The following is a 12,930-nucleotide window of genomic DNA, read 5'->3' on the forward strand; positions in this document are numbered from 1 at the left end:
GGGGTGTTTACATACAGTGGTACCAAAGATCTTCCAGGCTTCGCTAAGATATTCAATAGCGTTGCCTGGAGATCTTCGTTTGTACCCTCCAATGAGAGGTCACCTCACCAGAGATGGTTTATTTATCACACAGGTTAGGATAATGCCTCTATCCTAAAATCCTAAAAGCATTTTCTTTATTTAACATTTTTTGTTTTCTTCTTCGTAAACATGTAACGTTCGAGGCCACCATTTCTGAGAAATAACCAAAAACACAAGGATGCAGTGGTGTTTAGTTAAGTCTGGCACAAGAAAGACGCCTGCACTTTCGCTGGCACAGTAGGGGTTCGTAAGCGTTACTTCAAAGCCTGGTATAATACAATCCTTGTTCTATTAACTTCACGTGTAGCGTCCCGGTGTAACACGAAGTTTTTACTCCACGAAAAATGGACCCCAGAGTAAAAATGTTGTACGAAATCTTTACTCCGAGTACAACTGTCGTACGAGAAAAGAACTCCCCAAGGCACGAAAAAATTACTCCCTCCACGAAATTTTTACTCCCCGTTTTTTTTTTACTTCCAGTAAAAATCTCGTACGCGAAATTGGGATAAGGGCGAAGGGATAATGCCAATATGTGATCTAGCGCAAACGTATGTCGCAATACCCCTCCCTCCACCACTTCCACCACCAGGACTAGCAGGGGACAAGGGAGTAAAAGTCTCGTACACTTGGCGTGGGCAGTTAAATTGCTCGTGTGAGGGTGGAGTACTTTATTCGTTTTTATTCGTCAGGGGAGTAACATTTTTGCACTAAATGACTGTTTACTCGGAACACACCTGTTGTGGGGAGTTATTTTCTCGTGTTATGGGGGAGTAATTGTTTCGTAAAGGGAGTAAAATTTTTGTACGAAATTTTTACTCCGGAGTAAAAATCTCGTGGGAGTAATTTTCTCGTGTTATGGGGGAGTAATTGTTTCGTAAAGGGAGTAAAATTTTTGTACGAAATTTTTACTCCGGAGTAAAAATGTCGTGGAAGTTATTTTCTCGTGTTATGGGGGAGTAATTGTTTCGTAAAGGGAGTAAAATTTTTGTACGAAATTTTTACTCCGGAGTAAAAATCTCGTGGGAGTAATTTTCTCGTGTTACTAACACCGGGCTGCAAGTGCCTCCGCGAAAACAATCGTACCGCAAAACGCAGCGTTGTGCCGAACATGCGGAAAGGCTTCTAACACTTGCCCATTTCGCGAAATCGGCAGCCAGTCCGTAACTTTTTGTGCCATAACATTGTATTTGCATTTTTTGTTAAATGATCTGTGTTGGTCTGTTTCGAGCATAACCGTCCGGCCGGAAATGCACGAAAACTACACTTTTTGCCATTACTTATTGATTATTGCCATACCGTCTATCCATTCTAGTATCATCTAGCTGTCTGCGTGTGTCAACCCCTGAATCTGCATGGTTTATGTACCAGACACCTCTTTGCATAATCATTCCGATAACGGTGCCATGACGGTGGTGGTAAAACCCGGGCAGAGTGGCTCATAAATGCGCGGTGTGTGTTACTCAGAAATGCGCGGTGTGTGTCAAGTTACTCAGAAATGCGCGGTGTGTGTCAAGTTACTCAGAAATGCGCGGTGTGTGTTACTCCGAAATGCGCGGTGTGTGTCAAGTTACTCCGAAATGCGCGGTGTGTGTTACTCAGAAATGAAAATGCAATGAGTTTGGTGTAATACTGGGGCGCCACAGCCTTGTGAATGATGCTAGAATGCAGCGGCAGACGCAATATGACAGTAATTTAGTAAGACAGTAATTAATTGACTGCAGTAACCATTGATATAGGTACAACCATGAGGTAAAAAATCAGTCGTGATGTTGACTCTGAACTGCTGCTGTGTTGCAGGTTACTCGGAAATGAGGATGCCATGTTTGGATTAGAACAAGGGTGTCGCAACCTTGGCGGTTCCTTTTGATAGCGGATTAACAAGAGATACCCAAAATAATTGGTAATTTGTGCCACTAACGGTGCCACGGCGGCCGGTCATGACAAAACTCGGATCGGATGACTCAGAATTTGCTGGAGCAGGTTTCTTAGAAACGAGGATGCAATGAAGTGTTTGGCGGAACAAAACAACTGAGGGTCGCAGCCTTTTTTTTTTTTTAATAGAGTATTAACCACATGTCTCAAACTGGCCACTGCTGCCACTGAGGACTTTAAAATCTGAATTTCAAGTCATCATGATTGACGGTTCCTGCTGTTTAATGACTCGAGAAGTGTTCCCCTTTTGAACGCGCTTACTGTGACCAACTTTGAACACTGCTGAACTGATAAAGAAGTGCTACATATCCCTGAAATTTAGAGTGTGCGCCAAACACACTAAAGTGTTCTACTTTTGAACGCGCTTACTTTAACCAGTTTTGAACACAGCTGAATTATAAAGAAGTGTCACGTGTCCATGGAAATAAAAGCGTGCGCTTAAAACAGTACACAGCTCCGCACATGTTCCACCTACGGTACAGTAAAACATTCACTGACACTAAACATTCCCACTTCCTTCACTCCCCTGTTTCACCCCCATCAACCAAACCCCTCAGGGCTGTAAAGAGCCTCTTCTTGTACCAAGAGTGCTCTATGTGGTTTGAAACATCTGAAGTGGAAAGCTCTTCACAATCGGTATACAATAAAACATGTACATATACAGTAGAGGATCGAGTTGCTCTATGTACAAGTTTTGTTTTCAGACAAGAAAAGTTGGAATAGTGAATGTGATAAAAGTTCGGGACACAAACAATCATTATGGTAAAACAGCGGAAGAAGGGCGAAAGTGGTAGCGGGGGGGGGGGGGGGGAGGGGGGGGGGGCCAAATATTGGAGCAAGAGTGATGAGTTGACTGACAAGACAAACAAAATCAACGTGTGTGTGTGTGTGTGTGTGTTTTTATGTGTGTGCCTGTGTGTATTAGGGGCGGGGATAATATAGGACGCAAATCGGAAGTAGTTAAAGGGATGAAGGGTCTGTGCTTGGGGGCATGAAACAAAGCATTTAAGCCATGGAATGCGAAACACATTACAACCTTCCCGGCCTGTGTGGAGTCGCGTGCCGGCACCAGGCCCTTATTATCATCATTGTATCATTACTGTCATTATTACGTCTACCGCTACACTCTGGTAGCGTACTTTCCGCTTTAGCACTGATAATTGTTATCCACACTCAGCCAAAATCATCCCAAAATCATCCCTCTCTCGGTCCTCTTCATCCCCAGATCCCCTGCAGTGCGTGTACAGTGGAAAAAAACCTGATTGGGTTTTGTTACTGATTCTGTTGTAATTGTTTCAAGGAGTTTTGTTGTTTGCAAAAACACATTCTCTGTCTCTCTGTCAGTCTGTGTCAGTCCCTCTCTCTGTCTCTCTCTCTCAGTGTCTGTCCGTCTGAGTCTGTCTGTCAGTCCCTCTCTCTGTCTCTCTCTGTCTGTCCGTCTGTCTGTCTCTCCGCTGTGTCTCTCTCTGTGTGTGTCTCTCTGTCTCTGTCTCTGCAGGCATGGGAATTAAAAATTGTAAAAAAGGCTGAAAATTTGTAAGTAATAACAAAGTCGACGGCGCGAAGCACCTTGCCTTACTGGGGGGTCCGGGGGCATGCCCCCCCCCCGGAATTTTGTTCTCCCCCCAAAAAAAAACAAATGGTGCAATTTGGTGTCATCTTAGCTCCAAGTTTGCCATTTAATTCAGTTTTTAGAACCATTTTTGCCTCCCCCATTTTTCTTTCTGTGGAAACTTCTGATTTTTCGGCGGAACAAAAAACCAATTCGGCGGAAATTTGCCTTTCGGCGGACAATTCCCATGCCTGCTCTGTCTCTCTCTCTCAGTCTCTCTCTCTCAGTCTCTCTCTCTCTCTCTCTCTCTCTCTCTCTCTCTCTCTCTCTCCACCCGGCTTTTATCACTGATTACTATCGTAATGAATGAAAATATGAATTCTTCGCACGGTTGCTGGCATTTCAAATAGTTATTTTGTGGTCTTAATCCTATTCGGTGAGCCTGCAACAAAAAGTTTACTGCCCATGTTGAAATAAAAAACAAGTCGCGTAAGGCGAAAATACAATATTTAGTCAAGTAGCTGTCGAACTCACAGAATGAAACTGAACGCAATGCAACGCAGCAAGACCGTATACTCGTGGTCCACCGCTCACAGCATTGGCAGTGAAATTGACAAGAAGAGCGGGGTAGTGGTTACGCTATGCTGCATAGCACGCTTTTCTGTACCTCTGTTCGTTTTAACTTTCTGAGCGTGTTTTTAATCCAAACATATCATATCTATATATTTTTGGAATCAGGAACCGACAAGGAATAAGATGAAAGTGTTTTTAAATTGATTTCGAAAAAAAAATTTGATAATAATTTTTATATATTTAATTTTCAGAGCTTGTTTTTAATCCGAATATAACATATTTATATGTTTTTGGAATCAGCAAATGATGGAAAATAAGATAAACGTAAATTTGGATCGTTTTATAAATTTTTATTTTTTTTTACAATTTTCAGATTTTTAATGACCAAAGTCATTAATTAATTTTTAAGCCACCAAGCTGAAATGCAATACCGAACCCCGGGCTTCGTCGAAGAGTACTTGACCAAAATTTCAACCAATTTGGTTGAAAAATGAGGGCGTGACAGTGCCGCCTCAACTTTCACGAAAAGCCGGATATGACGTCATCAAAGACATTTATCCAAAAAATGAAAAAAACGTTCGGGGATTTCATACCCAGGAACTCTCATGTCAAATTTCATAAAGATCGGTCCAGTAGTTTAGTCTGAATCGCTCTACACACACACACAGACACACAGACACACACACAGACACACGCACATACACCACGACCCTCGTTTCGATTCCCCCTCGATGTTAAAATATTTAGTCAAAACTTGACTAAATATAAAAATCCAGATGTAAAAAAAACCCAGTTCATTCCCTCGCTGAATAAAGAATCGCAACGAACACGTTCTTCAGAGATGTCGTTGCAGATTACAACACACGACTGACTGACAGTGGCGTACGATCAATGGTGGCTATGCCGCCATCAATCCCAAGCCTGAAAATAAAAATAAAGTTTGTGCATCCGCCAACTTCGTCTTCGTCTGAAGAGTTTTTTTTTCAAAAAGCCGGCCACCGCTAAACAAAAATGACTATAAATCTTGTCAGCTCGTTCTGGAGAACAAGCACGCACACTACAACAACAAACGAGCAAACGAAATGATTTAATACCGACAAGGCGAACATAAAACAAACAAACAAACTCAACCAATCTGACAATCAAACCGGCACCACACACACACACACACGGTACCAGTGCCTTTCAGTAATTCTATCAAATAAAATATCAGTGAACCTTGATTTCTTTCATGCAGTTTCAAACCTATTGCAACGAATTTATTCTGTTTGAGTTCTAATCTAACATGGGTTAGTTATTAAACTAAATGGAAATCATTTCAGATCGCCGCTACTGGACTTCGGCGGGCAAGAAAAGCTTGCAACTGATGCATATTTTACCGGCAGCTGTTCCCACCTGTTCTCACCCCCCTCCTCTACCATTCCCACCCCAACACTGATCCCAGCTGGGGGAAAAACAGACACGAAGAAACAGGACAGGGTTATTTGAAGGGATCCCTCTATTAAATGTAAATCACATGTAATTCTAAAATCTTAAAAACAACATTCGGTGTGTTATCAGTTATTAATAAAAACACCCACACTGAACTATGTAAGGCTTGTCAGCTCGACTCAGTACGTTAATTGCAGAACACAGACATAGCGGAAAGATTAGGCCAAAAAAAAAAATAGGTCTGTTTACGGTAACCCGACCGACCCTAGTTTTTTCGCGCGACCCTAGACTTTTTTTTGGCATTTGGGGAAAAAAAAAATCTTGTTTTTTTGGCAAAATAACGTAAAAATATGGTTTTTTGGAGAAAAAAAAAAAATCCCGACCTACCGACCCTATTTTTTTAGCCTATGTTACCGTAAACAGACCTTTTTTTTTTTGGCCTTAGTCTATTCCGCTTTAATGTCTGTGCTATGTGTCTGTGATGGTAGAAGACGGGATCTTTACACCCCCGGTATAGGGGTGTGTTTTTTGGGGGCGTCAATCAGTCGGTAACATCGTTTTTCTTTTGCTTCATAAGTGGCTTCAGTACTTTTCTGCCAGCGCGTTCAGTTTCACACAACGTGTACACAATAATGATACATTATTGGCAAGAAAATGTAAGAACCGTGGTGTTTGATTGTTTCACTACTATTGAGAGTAACCGGTGTAACACGAAATTTTTACTCCACGCGGAAAAATTTACTCCGGAGTAAATATTTCGTACGAAATTCTTACTCCGAGTACACTTTTCGTACGAGAAAAGAACTCCCCAAGGCACGAAAAAATTACTCCCTCCACGAAATTTTTACTCCCCATTTTTTTTACTTCCAGTAAAAATCTCGTATGCAAAAATGGGATGCGGGCGAAGGAATAATGCCAATAAGTGATCTTGCGCACACGAATGTCGCGCTACCCTCCTTCCACCCCTTCCACCACCAAGACTAACAGGGGACAAGGGAGTAAAAATTTCGTACACCTGGCATGGGAAGTTAAATTGCTCGTGTTGGGGTGAAGTAATTTATTCGTTATTTATTCGTCAGGGGAGTAACATTTTTGAACGAAATGTTTACTCGGAACTCACCTGTCCTGGGGAGTAATTTTCTCGTGCAATGGGGGAGTGCTTTTTTCGTAAAGGGAGTAACTTTTTCGTACGAAATGTTTACTCCGGAGTAAAAATCTCGTGGGAGTAATTTTCTCGTGTTACACCGGCATACACATACGCACGTGTATGAATATTCAGTCAGTTTAGGAGTGGCTGCGCGTTTGTCAACGTCTATTCAAGTTCCTCATTTCAATACCAAACTGTTGAAATTACTTGACTCAAAAAAGAGCGTGAATTATTATTATGATTCTTTAACAATACTGAGAGAAGCCAATCATGTAAGAATACACTTATTCAGTTTTGATTTCAATTTGTATTTTGCCATCGCCGGGTTTGCCAACGCGGCGTCAGTATTTCAAGTCAGTGTAGTCACCGGTGCCTCAGTCAGTGCCTATAACGGACACTAAAGACTGAGTGAGAGTCACAATTAAAGATTCTTCAAAATTTGGGAAATACACGCATGCATGCACACTCGTGCACAAGTATTTATGTCAGTGCGTTCGTCAGCGTGTACTCACCGATAGCGGCACCGAAGTCGTCGAGGCCGGTGGTGGAGGAGAGGTCCACCTTCCATTTTCCGATGAAAGCGTCTGCCATGATTCCTCTTGTTTTTGGTAACTGTCGTCTGCGTCAAACTCTGCCTCTTTTATAGCTGCACACAGGGAGCGCTTTCTCCGAAACACTGGGAGATTCCTCTGCAACAGGACACAGCTTACACAGGAGTGACTGAGGGAGGGAAGAGAGGAGGAGATGAGAAAGAATTGATGGAGGAATGCACTACGTTGGTCCGCGGAGAGAACGGCTGGGTGAGTGAACCGTAATAGTAGCGAAACGTGTGATTCAGCGCTGCTTATAAACACTCACCCCCTCTCCGACCTCCGCGGCTAAATTGATTGCTGTGGTGGTTTAGTGGTCGGACTTAACCGGCCTAGAGAGACTGATTACAAATGTTCGTGTCATAAAAGCTACCCACACATCAAGACTCCTTTGTGCGCACTCACGGATTACACGCAAGCAAGCACGTACAGACAAACCGACAGACAGACGGACACTGAGATACACTACTGGTATATGCGCACACGCTCTCTCTATTTCAGTCACACACACACACACACACACACACACACACACACACACACACACTGCAAACCGACTGAACACCTCGCACGTGACACTCAGATATGCGCCCCCGGTGTGACGTTTTTATCTTTCGCCGTGTTGATATTTCGCTTCTCGGCCTCGTTGATCTTGTATAAACTCTACACTGAACAAAAAAACACCCTTCCGCGATAGTACTGATGAGCGACCTTGTGTACCTTACATTCATGGGGCCAAATTTGTCCAACCAATTTGTTTTATTTAACTTAGAAATTTGATTCATCCTAAAATGTTTCCTTCTTACTCAAGGGACGTAACCACTCAGTACACGTTTTCGAAGAATTCGATTTTGGGGTTGAAATCTATTAAGTTTTACCACCAATTTTCTTCACATGCAAGAAACTGACATGCTTTTCGTCCTTAAATAATTTCACTTCTTCATTTTACTAGGAGACAACATTTCAGTCTTGAGTATACGTCGAGGGGGAAATATGTACACAGGCGAAAGATGAAATCGTGACACCGGCCAACCTCCCTCCCGTCCCTCGCTCACACACTATTTAGCGATTGTATTTTACATGGTACACTGTTTGACTGGATACATGAACTACAAACATAAGATATTTTCAGTATTTTATATTGATTTATTTCTTTATTTGGTGTTTAATGTCGTTTTCAACCTTCGTTAGGTTATATCGCGACGGGGAAAGTGGGGGGGGGGGGGGGGGAGATGGGATAGAGCCACTTGTTAATTGTGTGCACTACATTGGGGTGTGCACGTTAAAGATCCCACGATTGACAAAAGGGTCTTTCCTGGCAAAATTGTATAGGCATAGATAAAAATGTCCACCAAAATACCCGTGTGACTTGGAATAGGCCGTGAAAAGTAGGATATGCGCCGAAATGGCTGCGATCTGCTGGCCGATGTGAATGCGTGATGTATTGTGTAAAAAAATTCCATCTCACACGGCATAAATAAATCCCTATATAAATTGCATAAAAATTTTTTTTTAAAAATAAAAAAAATCCCTGCGCTTAGAACTGTACCCACGGAATACGCGCGATATAAGCCTCATATTGATTGATTGATTGATTGACTTGTTAATTGTTCTTTGTTCACAAAAACACTAATAAAAAAATTGCTCCAGGGGCTTGCAACGTAGTACAATATATTATCTTACTGGGAGAATGCAAGTTTCCAGTACAAAGGACTTAACATTTCTTACATACTGCTTGACTAAAATCTTTACAAACATTGACTATATTCTATACAAGAAACACTTTAACAAGGGTAAAAGGAGAAACAGAATCCGTTAGTCGCCTCTTACGACATGCTGGGGAGCATCGGGTAAATTCTTCCCCCTAACCCGCGTTTTTTTTTTTAAATTGATACATTGTCAGTACCGGCAGTGTCATTTAAAACATCCCTAGTTTACATGCTATTCTTAGAAACATCGAGTGAGACATAAAAAAGCTGACCCTCTAAAATAGAACCCCGTTCAACTGTCTACGTAAGGCTCAGTATTTGACTAGATACAATGACTTTAGAAACAATGGAGCTAGACTAAGAAACATTGGGAAAAGTGCTGTGTTTAACTATATACTGTTCTCATAAGCTGTCACAAAGATGTGAGTAGGATATTTGTGATGTGAAACACGTCGTGATTTTAACCTCCCTAAAGATTGAATTGGGATATGCTAGGACACGTTTGAAGCGATATCACGGGTTTCGTGTGTTGCACGAGAAAACCCTAGTTTGACATGCGTTGTGTTTACGAGTATGAGAAATGTAGCTGGTCTTGGTTTAATAACGTCACAACGTTGTAGAGGCTCGACCGAGCAAGGTGTCTAGCGTGTGGCAGGTTTGTCGAGGACAAACACTCTTTCAAGAGACAGGTCTCTTAAAGGCACGGTAAGCCTACCGTAAACCAACACAGAGCTCCCCGAGCGTCTACATACAGTACAAGCATACTTTCATTTGAACGCTCACCGAACGGGAACATCCTGGCTGCTTTCTGTCGAGCGTGAGAAATTTTCAAAGAATTTATTTTCGTGGATTTGCTCCTCTACAACAATGGCGCCTCGTTTTGGTGCTGGACGGCTGTTATGAATATTCAATACCGGAAATCACGCCCGGACAGTAAGCCTACCGTAAACCATCACAGATACTGCCAGGCTTTTACACACAGTACAAACACCCTTCCATTTGAACGCTCACCAAACGGGAACATCCTAGGTGCCCTACGTAAAGAACGAGCAATTTTTAAAGAATTAATTTTGCAGATTGTCTCGAACACTTTTTGGACCCATCCTGAACTCAGGTCAAAAATGAGTTACTTCCCTTCGGGTCTCATTCTATCGATATAAACTAGCGATAGCCGTGGATCGATGATTATCAGAATGTTTTTGGACCGTGGTGCGTTTTTGCGCTAGACCTAATTTTAAAATCTAAATAACAAATTGACAGCTTGTTACACAAACATTCTTTAATCATAAAAGAATTCTTTTTTCATCAAGACAAGATCAGTACAATTCGAAGTTGTGAAAGTTTGAAAAAAGGAAAGCCCGGAAGCAGGGTCACGCAAGGGTCGTAGCAGACGACGGTTTATGCATATCGCCGTTCCTCTCAACAGTCAAAAGCCCATCGCTAGAGTTCTTGTGAACCACAGCCGTTTGTTTCGTGCATAAAAACGTGCTATTGTAGATAAGCTCACATCGAGTCGCAATCAAATGACTAACTGACGACTACATTGTGAAAAAGGGAAACTGGATCACACGGGTTCACGATGGCTCAGGGGTAAGATTAACCACGCAAAAATAAATTCTTTGAAAATTGTTCGCTCTTTACGGAGGGCACCTATGATGTTCTCAATCGGTGAGTGTTTAAGGTGTTACGAGTGTGTTCGGGTTGCGGTTCTTGCTAATGTTTATACTCACTGAGTTACTTCCCTTGGATCTGGATCTGGATCTGGATAACCCGCCTGGGTTGGTGGTGTTACGAGTGTGTTCAAGTTGCGGTTCTTGCTAATGTTTTCACTCACTGAGTTACTTGCCTTGATTGAGAGGGCTTATACGCACGGTCCAGTGTGCATTCGACAGGGGGTGCCCAATATGCACGGCTAGAACTAAGATACTTCTTGATTTCAGTAAATAGTTTCATTACATGTCAACTAGTTTGTTTTTAAATGATTTTTTAGAGATCGCCAAATGGTATTGTGTGAATAACATCATTCGGTCGATTGTACGCACGGCGCCGTGCTTCTAGTAGCTCTCAGTCCATTCCTTCTTTCCGGTATGGAAGCAGACGTGTTTCTGGCGAAAGAATCGGCGTTTTCAACTCGCCATATCTTCATATTCATTCGGACCGGAACAACGAAATATATCTTTCTTGTAAAAAATATCCCGAGCCTTGCGACTCTGGTAGTCATTTTGTTACGCGAAGCGGCCTTTGGTAGGTACGACAGTTTTAGTCACCCAAGTAAATATATCTACAACGCACGTGGACGAGTTTTTCAATGGCGTATTTGAAGTCTGTGAATGTTGTGATTACAAATCATTTCGGGGCACCCCTCAGTCTATACGTACAGACAAACAAATTGCATGGAACGAAAGTTGAGAGGCTGGACTGTAAGTTGTTGTTTTGACTTCTACACATCTCGCAGGTCTTTTATGCAAAACAGACTCAAAATTGCATTTTTCACGCAAGTGTAGATGACGAGACTATCGAAGGAATGGAATACACTTGCCTACAGATATAATAGACAGATACTGTCTATTTATATCTATGACTTACCTTAGCCCATATGTTAGAAGAAAGAACATACTTTGCTCTTTTGAATGATGTATGACTTGGCACTGTACACGGGATTTTAGACCTGCCCCCGAAGTGATTTTTCCATAAACCCGTCAAAAAGCTCACTCTGTTTTGGCCGTAAAAAGCGCCCAAATGCAGTAAATTTCTAACCTGTTTCGTGTGTGAAGGAGTACATCTCAGCGATGCCATTGCCTTGCAACCTCAAAGAAATATATTTTAATAACCCGCTAAATGAACGTTTTTTAGTGTGAAATAAAAGCCGGAGATTTGCTTCGTTTCTTTGCTGCGACACAAAACCAAAACCAACTATAGATCTGCGGTGACATTATGAGTTCGTTTTCGACATTGCAGTGAAGTTGCGTGGATCTTCGACGATTCCCGTTCGGTTTAATGTGGATGGAGCTTTGATTGAATGTAACTGCTTTGAAAAGTTATAACATGAGTCCTTGGGATCGATGTTTTTCGGTAAACTTCTTCGTATCCTTGACTTTACTTTTGACTTGAACAGATCCAGATCGGCTGGGGCTGTTGATCGCCTACACAGATCTATATGAAGTTGACTCGACATGGCGAACCGCAGAATCCGTGCCCTCTCGTCGGTCCTACCCCCAAATCCCTTACCAGCCTCAGACCCCACCTCACCATTCTAACCTCACTGGCGCACTATGTGTGATTATCCCTTCCTCATGTGTGTGTGTGTGTGTGTTGTTTGTTGTGTGAGTGCGTGCAGGCGGGCGGGCGTGTGTGTGCCCGTGTGTCTTTGTGTCTGTGCATGTCGTCTTGAGTGCGAGAAAGCGAAGTTTTGAGAAATAGTGACAGATAAATCACGGACCTACATTCTAATGGATGGCTGGCTTTGGATCTTGGTCACTTTAGCGGGAATATCGGTCAACTTCGAAACCTGAGGACCAGCCACTTCGGGTTCCCATTTCAGAGTAATGAGATTGCTGGGGCCGTAGAATTTTTCATCCAGTTTTGTCCTTTTTCCCCAAAATTGATATTAGTCGGAAGAAACAAGCACACGTGTGGTGGGGGTATTTCCCGGCGAGTTTTCAGTGTTGTTGTTGTTGTGAAGCGAAGCGGCTTCCCAGTGCGGAAGGCAGGCAGTTTGTGCATCAAACAGTGTTGGATGAGTGAGTGATGAGGGTGAATGAGTTAGTTAAACTGTGACTGAATATCTATTGATTGATTGATATTAAAGTGAACATTACGGGGGGGGGGGGGGGGGTAGAAATGCACCATTGTGCACTCGCCTTGATGTAAGGAACACTACTGCAGTCTCAAACAGCTTCAAAGTGGGTTAGACAT

At 42.5% G+C, this 12,930-nt stretch overlaps 1 protein-coding gene across 1 annotated transcript in view; it reads right to left on the bottom strand.

Moving 5' to 3' along the window:
- LOC138948406 (fatty acid-binding protein, intestinal-like) overlaps positions 1-7,544 on the bottom strand; it is a 24,687-nt gene extending 17,143 nt beyond the window's left edge. Inside the window, exon 1 of the mRNA XM_070319940.1 lies at positions 7,229-7,544. Within this exon, the coding sequence (XP_070176041.1) occupies positions 7,229-7,307 (79 nt within the window). The 5' untranslated portion in view covers positions 7,308-7,544. The remainder of the gene's footprint in view (positions 1-7,228) is intronic.
- Between the last annotated feature and the right edge of the window lie 5,386 nt (positions 7,545-12,930).

Source organism: Littorina saxatilis, linkage group LG15, assembly GCF_037325665.1.
Source record: "Littorina saxatilis isolate snail1 linkage group LG15, US_GU_Lsax_2.0, whole genome shotgun sequence".
NCBI classification, from domain to species: Eukaryota; Metazoa; Mollusca; class Gastropoda; order Littorinimorpha; family Littorinidae; genus Littorina; species Littorina saxatilis.